General features: G+C 34.2%; 1 protein-coding gene across 4 annotated transcripts in view; it reads right to left on the bottom strand.

The window, feature by feature from the left end:
• LOC138709294 (facilitated trehalose transporter Tret1-like) overlaps positions 1 to 22,585 on the bottom strand; it is a 44,014-nt gene extending 21,429 nt beyond the window's left edge. The window contains exons 1-2 of one of the 4 annotated variants that reach the window (XM_069839961.1): positions 22,429 to 22,585; positions 2,129 to 2,214 (exon numbers count right to left, since the gene is read on the bottom strand). In XM_069839961.1, coding sequence (XP_069696062.1) covers positions 2,129 to 2,191 — 63 coding nt within the window. In that variant the 5' untranslated portion in view covers positions 2,192 to 2,214; positions 22,429 to 22,585. Of the gene's footprint in view, positions 1 to 2,128; positions 2,215 to 13,474; positions 13,581 to 18,589; positions 18,657 to 21,908; positions 22,053 to 22,428 lie in introns of those variants that run through there. The other 3 variants (XM_069839960.1, XM_069839963.1, XM_069839962.1) reach the window with 3 other exon arrangements.
• Positions 22,586 to 25,313: the final 2,728 nt, after the last annotated feature.

The raw sequence follows: 25,313 nt of genomic DNA, 5'->3' as shown, positions 1-25,313 counted from the left end.
GTCATTTAGTTAAATTTTAAAAATTTAGATTTTAGAGAAGAACTGGATCTGCGCTTTTCGACACAATCACGAAAATTATTCTTCTAGGAATATTTCCACTATAAAATATTTATTCGTGAAAAATTCATAGGAAATTAAAATGATATATTCCAGAAGAATATCTCGCGGCCCAGTAAAATTGATGCCGCGCCCCGGCGGTTAAGAAACACTGGAATATAACTTCCATGCTTCCTTGATCTCGGCAGTAAGATGAGTTGATTTCGGTAGTATTCTTAGCTTACACTTTATGACCGGGGAAGAACAAGCACAATTTCGCAGGGCACTGGGTAGTTTATGAGCCCTTTCTGGGAATTATAGCCTTTGGGTATGATTCAACATGGACTCTTAGATTTCGTAATCTATTACTGGACTGACATAGCTAATTCTGTTTTTGACCCACAATAGAATCTCCTCAAACTCATAATGAAGCTGTGTAACTGAATTTTATTCGTTAAGGAAGCAAACTAGCTAATTAAATTCTTGTAGGAAACTAAAAACAAAGGAACAGACGAGACACCTATACTCCGCTCATCTTAGAATGGGTTCCACTGTAAACAGAACAAATTGTTTCCTTCCGCCGAAAGCTAGATCTATACTTACCAGACCAATAAGTTCCTTTTCTATTTATTCGTGGATTTATACTGTGCGCTAGGCCTACTTCTCTGTGAGTAGAATGTTTTGCGGTCACTGACACGTGTTTAAAGTTCACATTTAGGACACAAACTAAGATCGAATAGATTATAGTTAAAATTCGAGGAAATAACGCACCATTTTGAGCTAAATAGTTTAACGGTATGAACAATACGGAAACATAGGTCTGCTTAAAAAAAGTCCCTTGTGCAGACGCTTGTATTTCCCTATTTTGACTACGCTGACATTTTACTGACTGACTTTTCCAGCGACAACAAAACGAAACTTCAACGTGCTCATAACTTGTGTGTACGTTTTGTAAGCAATGTTCGTAAATATGATCATATTACCCCATCCCTGGAAACAATAGGTTGGCTTAAACTAGATAAGAAAAGAAATTTACATTCACTTCTCTTTCTCTTCGAAATCTTGAACTAGTCTATTCCTTCGTACCTGTCGTCTCGCTTCACTTACCTTTCTTCCCACCACAATCTGAACACACGCTCTCGTCATGAAACAATACTAACAATACCATCCCATCGCACCTCCTCATACTCATCCTCTTTCACAATAGCCCTGCCAAGACTCTGGAATTCGTTACCTGCTAGCATCAGGGACTGTCGAAATAAAATTGAATTCAAACGTAAACTTACTAGGCACTTGGTCAGTAATTGAGACTCGTTCAGACATGTTTTCTTGTAAATAGTTCTCTTAATCTATCACAAAATATTTCAATATCCGGTAATTTCATCACTATAGATTTTTGTTATTGTAGGTTTAATTTGTAATTCAGTAAATACAAAAATATTCTTTGTTCTTAACTTCTATGATAAAATGTCTAGCTTTCATTAATCAGGTAATCTTGTCGTACTTTAATTTTTATTGTAATTGTAATTGTGAATTTAATATTAATTGTAATTTTATTGTTCATATTATAGTTGTAATCCCCTGGTAGATGGGCAGAGAAGGCCTGATGGCCTTATCTCTACCAGGTTAAATAAATAAATACTACAAAATACTACTATCCATTGCAGATGTTATTGTCTGAATGAAAACACTGATTTGGGAAAGTTATACGTCATTGTACTTTAGATACAATAAGTTACATACCAATATTTTTTTCCTTTCACTCGATGTGGTTATGGTGTAGTCTTGGATTAAATCTTCTCTTTCTGTCGCTAACTAAAATTAAATACCTGTTTATATTTCGTTCACAATAGGTTATTGGAATGCTATTACATAATTTATCTGCACAGGCCTAAGTTAGCCTATATATAATATATTTAAATAAAATATAATGTAAATAGGTACAGATCCTGGGATTTGATACTTAGCAAAAATAAAATTTTATAGAAAATTCGGGTCAGATGTCAGATTCGCTTGTTATGAGGATGGTTAAAACTGATAAAATTACAGTTTAGCAATTGCTTAAAAATAAAGAGAAGTTAAAGAAATTCACCTGGGGAACAATCGCCTTGGAAGGTTTGACTTCAGAGTCTTCCATCTCCGTAGCATCCGCCATTCCAGCACAGTTCCGAGACTTCACTGCAAGAAACGAAAATTCTAATGAACTCTAATGCATGATTATTTCTCAGCAATTTCCTTACTTACTTGCTTACTTACTTACTTACTTACTTACTTACTTACAAATGGCTTTTTGATCAGTTATCGAGATATCACATGAACATTTTATTGAGGGATTTCAAGGCTAAAGTATGACGAGAGGATATTTTTAAACCAACTATTGGAAGAGAGAGTCTACACGTAACTAGTAATGACAATGGAGTTAGGTTAATCAACTTTGCAACATGAGAAAATTTAATTTTCAATAAATATACGTGGACTTCCTCAGATGGATTGACACACAACCAAATAGATCACATCTTGATAGATAAACGGAGACATACTAGTATAGTAGACATTCGAACTTTCAGTGGCACAGTGGGACGGATTGCGATTCTAGCCGGAACAAAATCTAATATTGATATATTCCTTCCGAATCGTTGAAAATAACAAGATGAAGGGTCCACCCTGTGGAGTAACGGATAGCGCGTCTGGCCGCGAAACCAGGTGGCCCGGGTTCGAATCCCGGTCGGGGCAAGTTACCTGGTTGAGGTTTTTTCCGGGGTTTTCCCTCAACCCAATACGAGCAAATTCTGGGTAACTTTCAGTGCTGGACCCCGGACTCATTTCACTGGCATTATCACCTTCATATCATTCAGACGCTAAATAACCTAGATGTTGATACAGCGTCGTAAAATAACCCAATAAAACAAAATAAAAACAAGATGAAGGTAAATTATTATGACATTTGATGAAATATTTCTATGAGAATTATTATTTTATTATAGAACGCCTATTTGTAAAAAAAAAAATCATACAATAATAGAAATTTCACACAACTAATGCGAATAAAAAATTGAAGTAAACAGAAATTATTTCACACACTACTATGTAGAGAAAAGTAATATATGTAGTAAATTTTATGACTAATATTTATAAATCTGAAACGTCTGTTGTATCTCCAGAAGTGTCGTCGTTATCTTGGGGTTGCAGTTGAGCATTCGCAGCTGATAATTGTAGCAGTTTAATTACCTCAACATACAGTTTTGATTTTCTTGGACTTGGATGTCGATTGATCTGCTATATGATGGGATCAGAAGATACTAACGACATGTGTAGGATATCTAAGTTTCTCTCACGAGAACAGTTCCTAGTGTGATCTAACCTGTCCTTTCGTAAATCATTGTGTCTTGTCTCTTGAGCATCTTCAGATAACATCCCAATAGGAAGTATAGCAGTTTCTGCAATTTTTCCTCCATGTATCAGTGTTTTATGCACGCTGGATGGCATGTAGTACCATGGATATAATTGTACATATAAATGGGCTGTATCAATGGTGTACTTTTCAAAAGCCTCAATATGTATTGAATATCGATATGAAATGGTGCATAAAATTACAGAAAATCTGTGAATGAGGTCTTACTAATGCCCGTAATACTGACGGTAATTTGTGGGTTTTCGAAAAACCGATCTGCCATCATTTGGTGTCCCAGGGCCACCAGATTTCGGCTTGTCAATAAGAAGCCCTAATTAAAGCGAAATCTATAAATAATCTCCTCTTTTCTAGCTGCAAAAATATCTTTGTTGTTGCCTCTGACCTGCCAAGAACAATTTTTTTTTTAAGAAAATAATCATTTTTGCGGTGGCACTGCATCCAACGTCTCTTAAAATTACTTAGAATATTTTTAAAAATATTACGAATACACTTCTAACTATTAGAATCATATGTTTCAATACATAATTTGTTCAAAACATATCTATATAGTTCATATAAGTCGCCACTTTTATTGGAAAGTATTGGAAATAGATCACGGCGTGAAATCACTAGTAGCGGTACCGAGTCTGAAAAAAATTAACCACATGCAGAGCGGTCAGTAGGAGCAAATGAAACTAGGTTAGTCTTAAAGTGCATACTTAAGCCTACATTCTGACATAAAAATAAATGTGACTCTGTGTGACTCTGCTGTTATAAGTCAACGTTTAATTTGACTATTACACTCTTACTACGTCATACTACTTTTGACCAATAAAACGGTACGAAAGGACGTATTTCAACCAATCATGGCTGCTTATCGCACAATTTTATCGCGTCCCTAGCATTTGTTTAATTTTATCGCGTCCCTAGCATTTGTTTCTTTGTTTGCCAACGTTTGAAACTGCGCTGGTCTGGACGTCAAAAATATATATAAAATTACAAACCACTCCAGTCGATGCACAGCAGTTTCAAATATGACTCGCATTGGCATTTAAGAACGAGAATTAATAAAAATCACTGATCATACCTATGCATCTTCTGAAATCCGATTTACAAATAAATGAAGAGCACCATTCGGAAATCCTGAATAAGTTGAATACACCATGTAGGCCTAAATCATCGAGTTCCAATTCTATTATGCACACGTCCAATATAACATCAATTGAACCACCAACCACATTCAAATTTGAAAATTGTACATTCAATAATTATTCCTTTTAAAATTATTCATGTTTATTTTTTATGTCATCGTCGTTAATTAAAACTTTTCTAACACTTGTGTATATTAGTCAGGTTATGTTATAGCTTCTGCTCTGAGAGGATGAAAAGAACTTCTGCTATATGATATTATGGATAGTCACGTATCAGAGATTGTTTAATATTAAGATTTATTGAATAGTAATCATTACAGTGTCTGTATAAAGACACTACTGCCATCTAGCATGCATCTGCGTAATTTTTGTAATGTTGAGATGGTACAATAATACATTTGAAGACAGTTGTATTTTCGTAAGTCAATTAATATTTTATTGTATTGGAGTACTTCGTTACTTCTAATCTTTATATACTTTCTTCTAATCGTGTAATAGTCAATTAAATCCCACTCGAGTTTTGATTTTCTCTAGATAAATCAAAACGTCTAGTGAGATTACTGTTGATAAATGGTTTTAAAAAATCGCATTTTCCGCCCTTAAGTTAACATGCCGTTTCTAAAAATTCAAAGTTATTGTGAACTTAAAATTCATATAATAATTACACTAGCCTGCGAATTTCAACTTTGTGTTTGTTGCCTAAGCTAAGTAATGTGATTTTATATAATGTCGATGTGCTGAATCCGAATTTTCAATCCGTTTGCTTCTATCACGTCAGGTTTGTTTGCAAAATCACTTTAAATGTATTTTATAATTACGTGAATTTCATCACCAACTTTTTCCTTTCACTTTCTTATTTCAAATTCAAAAGCAATATTTAAAAGACACAACTTGCTGAAATTATGTGTATGGTTGTTCATACATGTCACTAGAGTGTTTTTGCTTTGTTTTGTCTTGTTTACTTCACTATTAGATGTATAAGTTAGCACAATGTATCACACAAAAAATTACACCACTTGCTTCTTAGTTGAGAAAGTCCTCCTGTTCCTCTTTCTTTTATGTTTCTCTTCAGATATTTCACGCTTTAACATCCAACAATAATCAGCAAGCATACTGATGCTCCGGCGTCCCTGGTACCTTCTTTCGAACTCCTGCAGAGCCTTGTGAAATCGTTCATCTTACTCTTAGCTGAAAAATCCTAGATTTTCGGCGAAATAATCTAGCTGAGAAAACAGAAAATTTGATACTCACGTTACAATCAAATTCCTTGTATGCTTCAAGCGTGTTAGCCACAATGTTTCCGTAATTAGGATCCTTGTTGCCAAGAAATTTTAAAACAACTTCACAAAAAAAATCCATGCTGATTTCTCCTTTTCATTCATACTGTTTTTAAATGCTGCACCAGATATGTACTTATAACAGCCTCCTTACTTATTTAAAGCTTTTACAAGCTGTTTCATTAAGCCACGCTTGATGTGGAGAGATGGCAGCACAACTTTAGAAGAACTCACAAGGCTTTGGCGCACAACATTCTTACAACCGACTTCCAAATTTTTTCGAGGTGGCCAGTCTTTCATAGTCCAGTGATCAACTCGTACCCTACTATCCTATAGGCAAAGAATGGATGGAAATTTGGTAAAACCAGATTGTTGACCCAGGAATATAGTAAGAACTTTGTAATCATCACAAACTTGCCACTAGTGTTCTTATAGTCTAGTCGCAACAACAGTAAGTTCTTAGTTGCAAATTTGTGTATGATTTCTTTAGGATCACTGAATAGGCATCGGGCACTGAACCAAAAATGTTTCCGTTATGAAGGAGGAAATCCTTTAAACTTCGCTTGGAAGCATCAATGAACAGTCTCCATTTATTTAGGTCATAGTTTTGAAGTCCAAGTTTTAGCATAAATTCTTTCACATTACTGCAATATACAAGATTATCATCTTCGGAGAAAAAGTATTTAAAACCTATTTCACGTTGTCAGTACCAATAGAATGATGTTTGTTTAAGATTTTCTGGTCGCACAGGGATTCGTACATTATGCACAGGTAAAATGCCTGACCGAACAACTGAATACCCGATTTGATTTTTATGTTTAGACTCGTACCCCTTCAAATCACACGAACAGAAGTAGCAGTCATTACTATGGTTCGACTGCTCTCTCCAAACCATAGGTACTCCAAAAGATCAAATGACGAAATTATTCAGTGCATACTCTACATACTTTGTGTGGTGCCCAAACTTTACTTTGGTCTCCAAGTTTGATTCCAAAATAGGCATGGTATGACTTTTTCACAAAATCTGTAATAATACACCTCTGCTTAGGCAATGTGTATCTTCTACATAAGTTATATAACAAAAGTGGCCTGGATTATTTAGACATTCTCGATGCAACATGGTAAATACTTTGTTACTGAACTAAAAACTTTCAACATTCTACTCCACAATAAAGCCGCAAACTGATTTCGTTTCGTTTCCAGATGAAACGCAGACTAATGAAATGTGAGAGAAACTAGACGAGTTGAGTTCAGTCTCTCACCAAGAAGTGGCTGACATTTCTATCTTCCACAAATAAAAATAATGACAAGGCTGCACGTTATTTCGCCCTAACTTCCTTATGTGCTTGCACCCCCTATCTGCTAAGAAAATCCAGTGTCCTTGGTTTTCAATATAAACACCTTAAAAATATGTTGAATACATTTGGTTTTCATATCCTAACATACTAAACTTACATATGTTAAAATATTACAGTTTAAATAATTATGCTGTAAATTGTCGTAATATATTATAAGAAAATAAAAATAACAAAAAAAATGGTACGTGATAGGAACTTTTTGGCCTTGAATTTGATTTCAGCATGCTAAAAATACCCCAAAAACATTTAAACTTTGGAGGCAGGAATTTCATCGCAGACTAGTGTTATCTACCAATCTTGTTCTTCATTTTTCATTTCAGAGTCACAAAATGTTTCACTCCCAGATCACAGAACACAAGCTTGCTTCTTACACCGTTTCAGCGTGACTGAGCAATAAAACTGGTTATGTAGGGGAATCCCCGTCAAAATCATTGTGTGACGTCCGTATGTTTAGTGTCAAAGCTTCTCTCTCATAGATAAGCATTCTGTGATTCATTAGCAACAACTTGAGATAGGAAACGCATAAAAATGAGAACATGTGAAAATTGATTTTGTTCCGGCTAGAATCGCAATCCGTCCCACTGTGAGTGGGGTAGACTGTAATTCTGACCATTATTTGGTAACTGGAGAATTAAGAGAAAGACTATCAGTAGCCAAGCGAGTAGAGCAACAAGTTAATATTAATAAATTCAATATTCTGAAATTAAAGGACGAGGAAACTAAGCAAAATTATCAGGTCGAAATTTCGAATAGGTTTGCCAGTTTAGGAAGTTCCGGCGAAGTTGGGAAAGAGTTAGATGTTAATAGCGTGTGGGAAAATATCAGAGATAGTATCAAAATTGCAGCTGAGCAGAGCATAGGTTATTATGAAACTAAGAAAAAGAAACCGTGATTTAATGAAGATTGTTGAATGGTAGTAGAAAGAAGGAAACAGGCAATAATTTCCTCCTATTATTAATTTAACCAATAATAACTAGTTTGCCTAAGTGAATAAGAATGCTTAGAAATCTCGAACTCTTGATTTCATCCAACTGAAATTTAGGATATTGGGACTAGAAACCCGTGATCTAACTAATACCCTATTTCAAATATAAAAAATTGCACAACCTAACTGTCGAAAGGATCTGAAATTTCATAGAAACTACTGTGTCTGTAAAATTCTGTAGTGAGGAAGAATTCTTTCCGTTTATCTTTTAATCAATAGCAAAAAGACTTGACTCCTGCGTTATTCAGTGTCACTTTTAAGGGGACATTGCACTTCGAATTATAACTTTTTTCCTAATCATTTTTTTTCAACCAAATTTGAGAGAATCTTTACTATGTGAAGAACTAACAAAATCCAAATTTTGAACTCCCAAATATTATTGGATTTTTATTTTTTATTTTTTTTCCTATTCTTTTTAGAAATATTTTCAAACCCAAGAATTTAGTGCAAGATCTCAATTTTTAAGTTTGCTTTTTGTTTGATTACATTCGCAAGACTTGAAGAAACATTTCTATGCATTTATTTTATGAAATATCTCATTAATTCATTTTATTTTTTTTTAATTTCGAAAATATTATTTTTTATAATTCATAAAAATATTAATAAAATAAACTAGAAGCATTTATTACACAATCCAGATTGATGAATATCTGTCGTAAGAAAGTTAGTGTTCAATCAAGAAAAATAAACTTACGGACAAATGAATTTGGAAGTAAAATTAATATTTATGTAACATATACATACTAAAATTCTCCTCCGCTCCATTCATCTAGTAATTTCAGGGAGTCAAAAGTTTAGAACAAAAAGTTATTAGATTTGTAACCACAAATTTGTAAAAAAGAATTCTTTGACGAAAATATTTTTTGGCAGCTCTTTTAATGCTAAGTTCCTTTACGGCCTTAATTTGGGAGGGGGAGGGGGAAAGAACTTTCTGAACATATTTGTAATCAGAATTGAACTAAATCCATTTGGGATGTGAAAATGTAGTACATTAAAAAGAAATGAAACAGAAAATATTTTTTTTTATTTTCATGATTTTCAGTGGAGTCTCCCTTAATTACACTATAATAATCTTGGGGATTAAAATACGAGATTAGAAAACGAGACAAAGAATCAGGACTATTTGTACATTATATCGATGATGTAGAACTATTTCCAAAATGAAGAAGACACATAAATATTAATAAATATGACTATAGGGTAAAGGTTGGTATTATTGTGGCACTAATAATATTATGATAGTTCGATTTAGGAATTTTTTACAATTTTACCGAGCTAGAGAAGGACCGGTTTTGTGCAGAAACTTGTCCACGAACATTCCCTTAGTACGTTGACGCAAAAAACTGATCTTCATCTCGCTCAGTAAAATTGTAAAAAAATGTTCAAAAAGAACTATCATAATATTAGTAGTATCACAATATGTATGTATGTATGTATGTATGTATGTATGTATGTATGTATGTATGTATGTATGTATGTATGTATGTATGTATGTATGTATGTATGTATGTATGTATGTATGTATGTATGTATGTATGTATGTATGTATGTATGTATGTGTGTGTGTGTATGTATGTATGTATGTATGTATGTATGTATGTATGTATGTATGTATGTATGTATGTATTTATTAACACTACAATTGGGTATACACCCGGTGGCAGTGATATATAATATACAATAATTACAATTACAGAACTAAAATAAAATAAACGTAAATGAAATAAAATAAAATAAATCTAAATCTATAAATATTAGATGCAATAAACCTAGGAATATAAATAAAAACTATTCTATAATAACGCCTACGATAAGCAAAAGTAAATCTAACTTATAAGTACTTCTATTTCACCCAACTTACCAACCTTTACCCTACTTACAACTACTATAGTAAGCTTATATGCACTGAAAAACAATATACTTAGCAATTATCAAATATTCACAAGGATACAAACTATAATATATAAGGTGATATTGAACACACAAGTCCATTCTATTCTTTAGGTTACCGTCAACTGGGGTAACACTGACAAAACTTTTTATCATTCTAAATGTAAACTTTTGTAATTGATGTGTTTGTTAATTTTTTTAATGAAGTATTTTAGAAAGGGTTCTGAATGAAGTAATAATAGCTCCTAAAGTATTGCAAACATGTTCCTGTTATCTGTTATCTGAGATCATAATTTTTCAAATATTAGGTAAATGTTGCCTTCATTATTTGCCCCAACTTTCCAACTTGCACAGCACACTATATTTAGGATCCTCTTGGGCTACTGCAACCCCAAAATCAGTGCTGTTTACCCAACCGATATGATAAAATGCACTGAAATGATACTCACATGGCAATTTAATTAAAAACAGTGCATATTTTATTAGAGAAATACGGAAATTGAACGTATACTGCAAATTATGTATTTTTTATATTATTATGTTCATTGATAATCTCTTTGTCAATCGTTGCACGATCTGTTTTAATATTGCTCGATAATCTGACTCTTAAGTTAGGATGACGTTTTAGAAAAGTTTTGCCTACTCTTAACCGGGCATATTGTTTTTAAATTAATCACTATGCAGTCTGTTTTATCAAAGTAGCTCTTTATTGTCATTCATAGATCTTGTTCGCCCATATGAAATTCGAATTCTGCATATTTTCGAGATATTTGCAAATACATCCCCTTCTTCATGTGTGAATATTGTTGCCCGGCATGGTTTTGCATTAAGGGGAGAGGACGGTATTTTATAATATAATAAATTTAGCTTCCCTTATGAAAAGGTTGCCAGATTTGACAAAGCGTATTACATATAATTTGGAAACACACCTAAAAGGTAAAATGATATACATTTGAAACGGTTAGGGAATCGAATATACAAAATGTCAGAAAAATTTACACCTAAGTAGCGTTTGTGCTCATTTACAGTTAAGAAAGGGGAGAAAAAATATCATCAGATAGGTTAGAATGATTTGAATGCCATATACCTCGAGAAAAAAAAAACTTTTTTCCTATTTGGTGTAAAATATTAATTTTTTGTATGTAGAGAGCTCATACCTGTAGAAACTCAACCAAAAATAAATATTTTGAAAAAAAAATATTTTGGGCCCAGATTTGAAAAAAAACGTACCCAATGCAGGATTTTACTAAAATCGATATTTATAAACCATTTTTAAAGGTAGATTCATCCCGTTTTTTGCAATGCACTTGCAAAAGCATCTTCTACAAACTGCCTGTAACAGAATTTTGATATTAGTCCCTACGTTTGTAAAATAAACAATTAAAATTTAATAACACTTTTCTGAATTCCTTTCTTGCAAACAAACGGATGTAGTGTTAAAATGAAATCAATTAACAAAATTCTGTTACAGAGAATGTGTGTTCTAAATTTCATGCATGTATCTTTAAAAGTTCAGACATTATATATATCAAAGAGTATTTTGAAGAAAATTTTTTTTTTGAAAATTCAATTTACCGGAAGCAACAATAAAAGGGGTCGAGTGATTTAAAAATCCATAACGCAGGAAGTTCAAACTGGCGTCTCAACATCTGATAATGACACAAATACACACAAAGGATTATGATATGCATTCCACACATATCACAGAGAATTTTAAAGAATCTTTTTTTTTCTAATTTACTCATTTTTCACCAAAAAATACCATCCTCTCCCCTTAAGGTTGCCTTTGAGTTTATTTTTTATGGTACTATGCAGCTGCTACCTTCTGTGTTTTCACACCATTCATGTGTCATCTAAGCAGTGGTTTACTTTCATCTCTGAATAAGTTCAATATGGCCTAGTTCGTGGCCCATGTAAGTTATATGTGTTCAGCCTTTCTTCTTTTTCAAAATATAACCAATAAGGCAAATAATGTATTAAATATACGAGGTTTCTTGGTACATGCCAAATTTTTACTGCTGAAATACCGTTTCGCCATATAAAAGCTTCGAGAATATTTTTTTTACCCTACTTAACAGTTTATTCACTTTATATAATGCTGCTGCCTACAGCTAAGTTCTGAAAGTAGCCTACTTGGTTAAACTGTTTCACTGGCTGAAGCTGCCATTTACACACTACAGTTGAAACCACTAGGATAAAGCACATTTTGTGGGAGATATAAAAATTCAAAAATAGATCTTGTCTGTTTCGCCAAAGATACCCTTAATCGACCAATGTTACCCCCGTTGACGGTGACTTACAGAAATGTGCAATGCCTACTTTTTATCTTTCCACGCTCGCATGTGTGAAGCTACGCTGTAAACCACCGCTTCCACTCTAAATCCCTAGCGTCGTAAGATAAAATGTGTGCACTATACAAAGTGTTTCAGAAATACTTTGACAAACATTAGAGGCATGCTCCTGACACCAAAACAAGAAAAAAAGTTCATATAAACATATGCCAGAAAAGCCTTAGTATTTTATAAAGAGTATAATGAAACATCTGTTAAATGTTGTCAGCTTGGTAGCAAGTGTTGCAACGTTAATAAATTCATAAACTCATAACAAATGTTCAAAATGTTCTCTTCTTGCTTTCACACACGCATGCACTCGTCGGATCATGGACTCCTTGGCAACACACAGCCATCTAGGATACAATGGGTGCATCAGCAGACTTGTATCGATAACATCATTCGAGTATCTAACAAAATGATACAAACTTAAGTTGTTGGCTTGTATCTCTAAACGCGTTGAACGTAAACTCATTGTTATGAGTTTCTGTATTGATTAACGTTGCAACACTTGCTACCAAGCTGACAATATCTAACAGATGTTTCATTATGTTTTTTCATTAATAACTAAAAAAACTAAGGATTTTCGGACATAAGTTTATATGAACTTTTTTTCTTGTTTTGGTGTGAGGAACATGCCTCCAAGGTTTGTCGAACTATTTCTGAAACACTCTGTATATTATGTGGTGTTTGTAGTAATATTTTTTATTTAATGACTCTTTTCGTTGCAAATACTATCAATGTGGATTTTGAATGTAGTAGAAAATGGTTGAAAAATTATGCTGAGGTCTGTATGAAGGACAGGACTTACGAGTATAATTATATAAAATTACAACATGTGTGTCACAAAAACATTTATCAATCTCCAAACACTCTGCAAAACTTACGGAACACTTTGGAAAGAAGAAAATTAGAAGTAAATTATAGAAGTAAATTTTACAAAACTCAGTATGCAACCACAAAAGACTCACCATGTTATTTTTTTTTCCCAAAAGTGTGAACAATAGTTACATATTTCGATAATAAGAATAGACGAATAACTTGAGGTTTACTTACAAAAGCACTAGTATATCAGTTACAAAGAGTTCACCTCCGTCATGATACTCCGTTGCACTCTGAAGAGTTACAGACTGATACTTCTCAACTGTTGCTTTCTTGTAACGGAGTGAATTCCATATATGATTTAACTTCCGCTAGAGATAAAGTTAGGTATTCCATTACTACTTCACGACACTAAGCAACATCCTTGAATAAAATAAACGATAGCTTTTCAGCCTCACGTATTTTTGTTATTTCACTTTACAAGAAATGAAACGTATATTGTTGACTATTTTTCAACATATTCCCCATCGGAATTGAGACATTTGTCATATCATGGGATCGACAGAGAGGTGCAGACGGCTGTCAAACGCTGGTTCTGATCCCAGGCGGCTGACTTCTACGAAACAAGAATACAAAAATTGATCCCATGGTATGAGAAATGTCTCAGTTCCAGTGGAGGATATGTTGGCAAATAGCGCAACAATTTCTGTATTTGTTTCAATAAATCTTTCCATGCAATTGTGCTTTTTTTCTGTAAACGATCCCAGGGAATATCACTTTCTGGACGGCCTTGTAATTGCGGTCGAGTGGCCAAAATTTGTATAAGCACATCTTTTGACATTATTAATATGGTAAAAAGAAAAAAATTACTTTTTTTTAATCTGCCTCCATCAGAATGTTTGCTTGTAAGTACTGTCCTCACTTCATAACCGAGAGACATAATTTAAACCTAAAGAATTAGTACTTCCACTTGTTTCATTTCTTTAAAGGTCTTAATCACTGTATGTACTTATTTATGTTCTATCCAGCCATATGGTAACGAAGGATCCATATGGTTAAGCAGAATTCCTGCACGAAATATCATATGTACTTCGGTACATCATAATAATATGATATGCGTAAGTAATCACTTAGTGATTCAAAGACGGCAATCATCCCGTCTGATCCCGGCTAATTAATCACTCGTAATGAGTGCACCTCTGTACATAGTGCGTTGGACATTGTGCCGCTGTCTCATAATATTCTGTGACACAGTACATGAGGGTAGGCCACCAAAGAGAAAAATTGAGAGGTGGAACTTAAACTGAGGGGATTCGATCCGGTTTCGGATAAAGCGTCAGCACGTAGAGCTGAAAACACGGGTTCGAGTGTCGGTGCTGGAGAGAATTTTTCTCTGTTCTATTCATCCTTGATCATATGGTAACTCAGAATTTCTGCACGGAAATGTCATATGTACTTCGGTACATCACAATATTACAGTATGTTTCATGAAACCACTGATCATAACTGACACATTTAATCTATCTATCACCATGCTTGTCGTCCTCGAAATTTCCTGAGCAAGATGGCAACAAATCGTTATGTTTAGCATTCGGCTTTTCTTTAAGTACAGATCTTTATTAGGCTCTTAAAGATGATACTTTTAACTCACTTGGAGGGCTGGAAAATGTCGGTCTCTTTGCTTTCTTCCTGATCCTCGTAGAACTTGCCAAGGAAAAGACGAGTTCTATTTGCGGCAGTTTTCCTTTCTTTAAGACACAATCAATGGTCTCTTTCATATAATTTATATTGTGTTTTTTTTTTCACATTTGACCATGCGATTATATGCAAGATACACGACATGCACAATATACAGGGTGATTCACGACGAAAGTTAAAAAAATTTAGGATACTATATCTTAGGCTATTCATATGAACATAGGTCCGTTTTCGAACGATGGCGGAGCTAGATGCATTTTTTTGGTAAAACGTCTCGCCCCAATGTGAATCAGACGTTACCATATGCTGCTGATGTGAGACAAGGTCACCGACCGCAATGAATGACGTAACATTGTAATCTGCATTGTAAGAGAACTAAATAGATGTTCTATAGAAATTGACTCGCTAATTTCTAAAATTACTGTTTAAATGGTGTATCACGTAGACTTCTTGAGATATAGTTATAACTAGAGGGCGGAAAAATTTGCGTTACCACGCGATACAGTTTGTTTGATCTGAAGTATGGATGACGTCACAGGTACAAGCGCAATAACATGAATGCCCTTCGAGAAGGCGGCAGTACAATTAGGAACTAACAAATAACCTTTAGTGTCAACTCCTAGTCGTATGGGAAAGGAAGTCAGGTGCTTACAATATTGTTTATTGCTTCTGTGCAGGTAGTAGTGTTGTGTGAAAGTGATTTAAAACACCTAAGTCGAAGGATTTGGAATTAAACAGTCTAAGAAATATATACGGAAGAGAGATTTTGATTCCGCAAGGAGAAATTATTTTCTGTGCCGTGCGCAAATTTTAAATTAAAATACGTAGCAAATATTACATACAGCGGCATTGTAACAGCAAGAAATATGCCGAAAACAAACAAAGGTCTTAGACATCAAATAATGAAAAACAACATTCACGATCTGAATTTAATATGGATTTATGTAATATGATGATTTATGCAAATATTCCATTCAAGAAATTTGATAAACAACATTTTGGAGTTGAAAAGGTGAAAGAAAAATTCCATAAAATCTGCAAAAAAAAAAATGCCGGTTATACAGTTATGTGTAACATTTCGAGTGGAGGGAAAAACGACGATACTACGGCGCTTTTTTCATTTGCACCTCCAATATCTTGTGACACAGAAAGAAGCTTTTCGATGCTGAAAAACTGTTTGAGTGTGAGACGTCGAACTTTCTCTTTCGATAATTTACGGATCTATATTGTGGATCAGTGTAATGCATCCTTTAATCATCCAGGAAGTGGCAGTTAACATTTGAGGTAAGTTTTTAAATAATCATAACTATATTACAACTTCATTCCAGTATTTATAGATCGATAGAATGGAATGATGAGGTTCTCATTACCAGACTGTACTCTCTTGCCGCTGTTTACGTGAGTGAATGATAACACTATAGTCCGTTGACACTGAACTTAAGGCATAACGCACATTTTTCCGTCCTTTAGTTATAACATAAAATTTATAAAATTGCATTATTTCCTCCTAAATAGTATTCTGTAATTCAGAACAAAGGCCATTTTACAAGTAATAGGCCTATTACCTTCCAGGCAAGTCGTAAAATATTTGACGATAGAGTAATTTAATCGCCTACGATTATTAATTTATTTACTCACTTATTTATTTATTTATTTATTTATTTATTTATTTATTTACTTACTTAGTTACTTACTCACTTATTTAGTTACTTATTTACTTATTTATTTATTTACTTATTTACTTATTTATTTATTTATTTTATTTATTTATGTATTTATTTATTTAATTTATTTGTTTAATTAATTTAATTTATTTATTTAATTTATTTAATTTATTTATTTAATTAATTTATTTATTTTATTTATTTCATTTATTTATTTATTTATTAAATTTATTTATTTTATTTATTTATTACATTTATTTATTTATCTTATTTATTTATTTAATTTATTTATTTTATTTATTTATTTGTTTATTAAATTTATTTATTTATTTATTTATTTGTTTGTTTGTTTACTTGCTTGTTTGTTTGTTTGTTTGTCTATTTATTTATTTATTTATACTAGCAGAGTTAAGGCCGTAAACTTTCTCTTCCACTCAACCAGTATCAGAACAATAGCAAATATACAAATCAAGATTTCAGGTATAACTCCCTGTAAAGTTGATTTGAATAATTTCGAGGGAAAAATTGTTCAAATCAACTTCTCAGGGAGTCATACCTGAAAGCTTGATTTGCATAATACACGTCACTGTTCGTTAACAGAAAACCACAATTTAGGTCACACAGAGTTAGTGTGCACTCAATGTTGGTTGCTTGACGGTTGTCAGCCCACTTTGAGGTCTGTGGGTTGAGAATGAAAAATTGGATCGGTGTCTGGTAGAGTTCCCGGGTGGCTCAGTTGGTAGAGCGGTGGTTACGTTTAACCAAAGGTCTCGGGTTCGATGCCCGGCCCCGGAACAATTTTTCCCTCGAAATTATTGAATAGCAAATATAAAAATGGCAGAAATATAGAAATAATAATAATAATAATAATAATAATAATAAAATGAAAACAAGTTTAGTTAGATGTAATTCTAACAATCAAATAGTTACAGTAATGTGAACAGAAGTATTTGTTAAAATAAGAAAGAAAATTTATATATCAAAAATAAAAATCATATATTAGAAAAAATATATATTTTAGGGAAACCTAATAATATAAAGTGTACAGGATAAGTCCATAAGCCTTAGACGAACTAAAATGTAAAGTTCACAGCTGTGGAAAAACTGTTAACATGTCTGACCGCGAAACCAGCGGTCCCGGATTTAAGTCCTGTTTGAGATAAGTTACCTGGTTGAGATTTTTTTCCGGAGTTTTCCCTCAACCCATTAAGTGCAAATGCTGAGTGACGTTCGGCGCTGGATCCTGGACTCATTTCGCTGGCATTATTACCTTCAGCTCATTCGGATGCTAGATAACTATATCTTGGCTTTTGATAAAGCGTCTTAAAGTAAACAATTTAAAAAAACTTTCGTCAAGAGATTAATTGAATTTCTCAAAGAGAGCAAACAAAGGTAATAGGTAATTTTCTATACAGAAGTCAGAGAAGTGTAAAAAATGAAGATGTATATATATATATATATATATATATATATATATATATATATATATCCAGCATCTCTCTACATGACATAGGTGAATACATAACTTTTTATATATTATTCCGTTAAATAGTAAATGCAATGTCCCTAGTTAACAGTCGGCCGGGAACATACGCTAGGCGACCGATGTACTCCATGCTGATCTCTCGTTTCATAGATAAGCCGCCCACCCGACATATTTTTTATTTTATTGGGTTATTTTACGACGCTGTATCAACATCTAGGTTATTTAGTGTCTGAATGATATGAAGGTGATAATGCCGGTGAAATGAGTCCGGGGTCCAGCACCGAAAGTTACCCAGCATTTGCTCGTATTGGGTTGAGGGAAAACCCCGGAAAAAACCTCAACCAGGTAACTTGCCCCGACCGGGATTCGAACCCGGGCCACCTGGTTTCGCAGCCAGACGCGCTGACCGTTACTCCACAGGTGTGGACCACCCGATATATATATATATATATATATATATATATATGTATAAGTACATATTTCGTGTTTACGATAACTTACGAATGTTTTTGTTGTTATAGGTTGACCACTAAGTACAATGTTGACTATTGCTGAACGTGTTGCCGTTGTGACATGGCGTCTACAGGGGTGTTCCGTACGATGGGCTGCGACGACGGTTTCAACGGAAATTTCGAAAGTATGGACCAACGAATAAATCCATATGGAAGCTGTTGAAGAAGTTTCAACTAACAGGCAATGTTGCTGACGAGTCTCGACCAGGTCGACCTTCCACAAGCCCAGCTGATATTGACGCTATACGGGAGTCAATTGAGCGGAGTCTTAAATCTGTACGTTGTCTTTCGCGTCAATTGGAAATTCCGAAATCAACACTGTTCAAAGTGCTGAAGTTCACCTTGAAGAAGCGTGCATATCATTTGCAAGTGTTACACCAGTTGCATGAAGAGGACCTTGTGGAACGGATGACGATGTGCATAGATTTGCTGGATTCGATGGAGACTGATGATTTAATGTCACACGTGTTGTTCAGTGAGGAGGCAACATTCCATGTAAGTGGACAAGTGAACCGGCATAACTGTCGGATTTGGGCCGACAAACCTGCAACGGATTCCAGTGAGTATATCAGAGACAGTCCAAAGACCAATGTGTGGTTGAGAAACCCCAGACCTTACCCTATTAGACTTTTCTGTATGGGGATTTGTTAAATCCAAGGTCTACACAAGAAAAGTGTCTAACGTTGATGAACTGAAACAAAGAATTCGTGATGCAGTGTCACTAATCACACCACAGTTTCTGAGAAATGATTCCGTGAAATCGTGTCCAGATGGGAATTGTGCGGGGACATCAATGTATGACATGTCGAAAGGAACCAATAAGTGTGTATGAGTGAATTTGTAGTGTACAATCGTCTTATGAATACAAATATCATGAACTATATCGTTTTCATGAAAATAGTTACTTATATTATGGACATCCTGCATATAACAATATGAAGTATGTATCTCTAGTAAAGCTAATGAAGGTTCATCTCCTCAAGACATAAACTCCTATCAGTTAAGAATTTTGTAAGACGGTGAACAAAAGTGAAAGTGCGTTCAAGTATTTTACATCAATATTTCCTAAAGTGACTGACACGCAGTGGCGATTTCTCTTAAGGAGCACAGGAGCAGTGCACCACCTCTTCAAATAATACATGTTTTTAAATGTATGTCAATCAGCTACAGTAGACTATGTGAGCGACATAATTCTTTATTATAATACTATGTAAAAATAACACTGCACGTGTACTGGTCTTGTTGACGCCTGGGACTTATGTTTACCGCTCGACACTTGCGACACACTGTTCCATTGGAGCATGAGCAGTAGTACTGTTTCACTGGCATGCTTTGGAGCATGGTAGGAAGGCAATACAATGTGCATAAGAGGAGTTAGGAGCACTTTCAGATGTGTTCTCAAGCTGTTTGCAGTAGTAGTTAGATCGTAACATCACAAATGTTACAATGAATAGTGTGCAAAATCTTTTAAACATGTAATTTTCTGTAAGACATTTACACGAAAAGATCAAAATAAAGAAGATGGGTACACCTACACGTGAATTAATATTACAAGAGGCGAAGCATAATAATAGAGAAGAGAAAAGAGAATTGAACATTCGGACTTACGAAAAAGCAATATGCGGCTACAATATAAAAGATGCTGTATTTTGTTTTGCTTGCCAATTGTTCGACGGCGATAATTTATTGACAAAAACAAGTACGTTTTATGAATTTTATTTATTTTTCTGTTTGAATTTAGGACTGTGCGTAGTAACTAAATAATTTTGATTATCGTTCTGCAGGTATGATTGATTTGAATCACATGAATGAAAGAATTAAAAAACACGATTCTTCAGCTGCACACATCAACAATAATGTTAAAGTAGCAGTATTGGGTCAAACAAACATACAGACACAATTGGATTTAATATTGGATTGTTGAACTTCACAATGATAAAGTTACCAAGAACAGATATGTGCGTGCAGTTTTGTGGAGCTTTTGAGTTGGCTTTAAGAGGTCACGATGACGGAGACTCATCTTTAAACGCTAGTATTTTTCTTGGCCTCATCAATTTCAGTTCTGAATTAGACGCACTCTTAAGGAACATTTGAAAAGACCAACAGTGTTTAAGGACACATTAAACACTATAGGCCCTACAGAACGAAATCCTTCAAGCCATTTTGCATGTATGCCGTGATGAGATTTCAAAGAAATAAAGAATGCTGTTGACTTTTTAGCAGTTAAGGCTGATGAGACGACAGACGTATCGAATGTTTGTGAACGTGTGAACTTTGTTATAAAAAGCAATATAGCTAAAACAATATTATTTACGGTGTGTTGCAATAGAAATTGAACGTTTTGCGTTGCTATTAATGGATCTACATAGGAAACTAATTAAGTGCAATTTCTTGACTAACAAAATTATGTAAATCTATACCTATATAACATATGTTAATAGTTATGGAGTAGTTAGTACAAATAATGATAATAATAATAATAATAGGGTGTAATAATAATAATATGATAATCATAATAAATATTTGTGCACCACCAGGATTATTTATCACCACACGCCACTGCTGACACGAAATTGACGCTATTTTCCTAGGTCAAATGATATTACATCTTAGCAATGCTTATGATCTAAATCTGATAGTGTTGAATTAGCTTCATGGCAATCTTTTAAATCTCTGGTGAAATCATTTCTAAGGAGTAAAAAGTAAGAAAATTGTAGATTTTTAATATCTGAAGTTCTAAGGAGGTTCAAAGAATTGAGTTGCCGAATGTCCCTTAAAATTTCCTTTTCGAACTACAACCTCGATTATTTTCCGAAAAATCCTGGGGCTATAAAAGTTGGGTATGGTGGAATACGTTAGCAAAGACGCCGGAATAGCCATGTTGGGAGATTAAAAGGAATATAGGAGAAACTCGCTCACAGCGAAATATTTGTTAGATAAAGTTTCCCGGTATGATTAATATGCGCTTTTAGTATTGAGTGAAATGGCGTCTGTTCTGAATTATAGAATATTGTTTTGGAGGAAATAATGTAATTTTATCAATTTTATGTTTTAACTATATCTCAAGAAGTCTACATGATACACCATTTGAACAGTAATTTTAGAAATTAACTAGTTAATTTCTATAGAACGTTTGTTTAGTTCAGGATATATGAAAAGATTAGTTTTGTTCCCTAGTGTACTAAGTTAGCATAACAAGATAATGTTAATATTAATAATGATTGAGATGAAATCCTTCGTTCTTGTCCGAAGAAGTACTTTTATGTTTCACTATTTTGTAAAACTTCAAATTGTTCTAACATTCTTACCTGTGTGTTGGAAAGTACCATACTCAAATTTCATTCCAGCGCCACACGATCAAGTCCTGTTCGAACCCAGTTTCACCTTTCTCTTCACTATTATTTCCTTTTGAGCTATGGCTGGATTAAAGTTTGATTTTTGTCATATTCCTCGTTAACATCGGTTGTGATATCTGTATTCTGCTAAGCGTTTCAGTTTTACTTACTATTGTCCCTCAGATATAGTAATATAGTATTAGCACAGTCTAGTATATACAGTCACGAAGATTGAGTTGTGAGGGTGCTAGGAACAATAGACTGTGACGGTACTATTTCGCATTGTCTGTAATGAGGCGATAGTAGCGATCCTAGTGGTTAGCAACTATCTAGGGTTGCATATTAGTACGTATTGAACTTCGTGACTGTATATACTAGACTGTGATATTACCAATGCCAATAAATTGCTTATACTATACTTTTAGAGCGTCTCGGAAGTACATATTTTCAATTATACGATAGAATTAATCCAATAATTAATTATAAACCTCACCTTAACGCTCAGTTTGATGCGATGTTCAACTTCTGTAACCGTACTAATACTATATAATGATATTTCGTTTTCATGCAGCTACGTAAATGAAAATAAAAATAAATATAATCACATTAATTAGAAGATGGCGACAAGATAGATTGCTACAACCATTGACAGCTCAATAATTATTATCTTCTCTGACAGCGGCCTTTAGCCCGACTCTATCTTCGTTATTACACAGCAAGTGTTAAGAAAGTTCTGTATGCAGTAATTGGTGTAATTTGCAGTTGTAGCTTTGAATGATCCTAATCTATGACATAAGTCAGAACTTTATAAGAAATAATCAGTTTACAACGGCCTTGTCCATTCTTTTGTCCTTCAGTAACTTTTAAAATATAGTAGATCTTGGAACAGTACACAACATGGAAATCTCAATTTAAGAAAGACTTAGGTTGTAAAATGAGCTGCTACCATTAAATCAAAAGAAGGATAGCAATGACAAAACTTTTCTAGGGATCTCTGGAAACAAGGACTAAGGAAGAGACTAGTGAATTGCTTTGTGTGCAGAAACATGGACATTAAGACGAGGTGAAGAAAACGATTAGAAGGATTTGAAATGTGGATATGGAGAATAATGAAGCGTGTGGAATGAATGGACAGAAGAAGAAATGAAGTTATGCTAGAAAGAGTGGATGAAGAATTAATAAAGCTCAAACTGACCAGGAGGGAAAAAGGAACTGGTTGGGTGACTGAGAAGAAAGTGCCTGCTGAAGGTTGGGTGGGCTTTTGATCTTGAAGACCGTACCTACAGATATTATGTAGCCTACAATTAGGTCTACAAAAACATAAATAGATCGCAATTTTGAGACTGAAATATTCCTAAACTTATTTAGTTGATAATTCAGATAAGAGAATAACGCAAAACTGGGGTAGCTTTACTGGTAATAAATTTGCTAACTGATCCAAGGCTGCGTTCCGGAGTGAGCTCGAATTCAGGTTGGGCTGGGTTTTCTTCCAAATGAGAGGTAATCATCATCAATCATCTTCATCAGCTTCTTCTTCTTCTTCTTCTTCATAGTAGGTAGGAAGGCCTGTTCCGGCACAGAGAGAATCTGTCCATCTGGTTTCAGGACGACCAACATCTATATGACCTTCTGGTTTATAATGTAGAATCTTTTTACTTATTCTATTAGGATCCATTCGCATTATGTGACCATACCAGCTATTTTTATTTAAAATTTTGTTTCATTTAGGTTAAATATATTTAGCCTTTTGATTACTTGACCAAGCAAAGTAAGACCAGCAACTCTTCTTAAAAACTTCATTTCATTTGTCTCAATTTTTCTTCTGTCAGTTCTATTTAGTGCCTAATTGTCTAAACCATACATTAGCATTGGGACAGACATCACTTTACAGAACTTGAGCTGTGTGTCTTTTCGGGTTTTGTTTCTCAGAGTACTGATATGTTGACATTTATAGTGTTTATTTGTAAGATCATTCTTCCTGTCATATAATACATAAACCCAAGATAATTAAAATAAGAAACTTGTTCTATTGGTTCATTATTTATAAAATTATGTTTGATCTGACGGGCTGTTACCTTCAAAGGCCATTACTTTAGTTTTATTGCTTGATATGAACAAATTATAAGTAGATGAAATTTTATACAACTGTTGAGAAGCAATTTGAAGTTGATTCTCCTTTAGAGCAAATACAACTTGGCCATCAGCGAATAATACAGTATCCAATGCTTATTTAAATTTTTCTTCCATTTGCGTATAGCTGCGTCAATGTATATATTAAAAAGAGTAGGGGACAGTGGGCAGCCATTGTTCACTCTTAAATGAGAGGTAATTCTAGGGCAATACGTCAGGCTCATATTGCTATCACCATATCTATCTTTGCTACATAACCTTGCAGTTGATGCAACTCCTTTAAATATCGGTTAAAAACAAAATAACGAATTTAAAGTTAGTCTTGTTGCAGCATTATTACTTTCCAGAAGGAAATTCTATTCAATTCTACTTAGTTTTCATGTGCAATAGAGATAATGTATTTTGGTATATGGGGCGATGCTATGTTCGTTTGAGCTATAACTCAGACGATTTCATTTATAGGTTTGTTATAGGTTTGGTTTACCGATGCACCGGCACGCGAGTTCTCGGCAAAGACTACGGTTACTGCCGCCAGAATTAACACCGTAACAGCGCAATTACATTACAACACTAGTTCAACACTTATGTTATTCTTGTTATCATATATATAAACAATAATTTCTTAAGCATCACATACTTCATATACGCACATAAACCACACTGTCTACCTGTAGAAGAGGAGACGATTCTATGATCTCATACATTAAACATCGGCACATGGGCCAATTGTTTGTAGAGCGTAGGGGCTTCCACTGAGACAACGAACAGGACAAAACTTTAACAAGGGAATTCATTCATGTCCGAGGTGGGATTTGAATGCACACATCTTTGGACTGCGCCGCCTAAGGGGGGCACGCCTTACACCACATAGCCACCCGGCCTGGTGAAAATTATGTTCTTGTCTGAAATAATGTTTTCTCAATTCTTCATTGCTTGAAATGGATTCGATTTGGATGAATTTTTAAATGCCTTGTTTTAATAAACCGATCTTAATTTAACAGTCTTTATTAAACTCGAATGCCTACAACTCTCAGTCATTTTTCAATTGTTCTAGAGGCCTGGATTGAGACCTCGTAGAGTGAGGGTGATTGTGAATTATCAGTGAAATGAGGATAATGGTAAGGGGAAAGAAGAGAATCTTAACAAAAGTCCCTCTCGTCGCTTTGTCCACAACAAATGCCAGACTGGGACCGAACCCAGGTCGCCACGATGAAAGGCAGAGAGGCTAACCACTCGGCCACGGGCGTC

The sequence above is a fragment of the Periplaneta americana genome, chromosome 11 (assembly GCF_040183065.1).
Source record: "Periplaneta americana isolate PAMFEO1 chromosome 11, P.americana_PAMFEO1_priV1, whole genome shotgun sequence".
Taxonomy (NCBI): domain Eukaryota; kingdom Metazoa; phylum Arthropoda; class Insecta; order Blattodea; family Blattidae; genus Periplaneta; species Periplaneta americana.
This window is presented reverse-complemented; position numbering and strand designations above follow the sequence as displayed.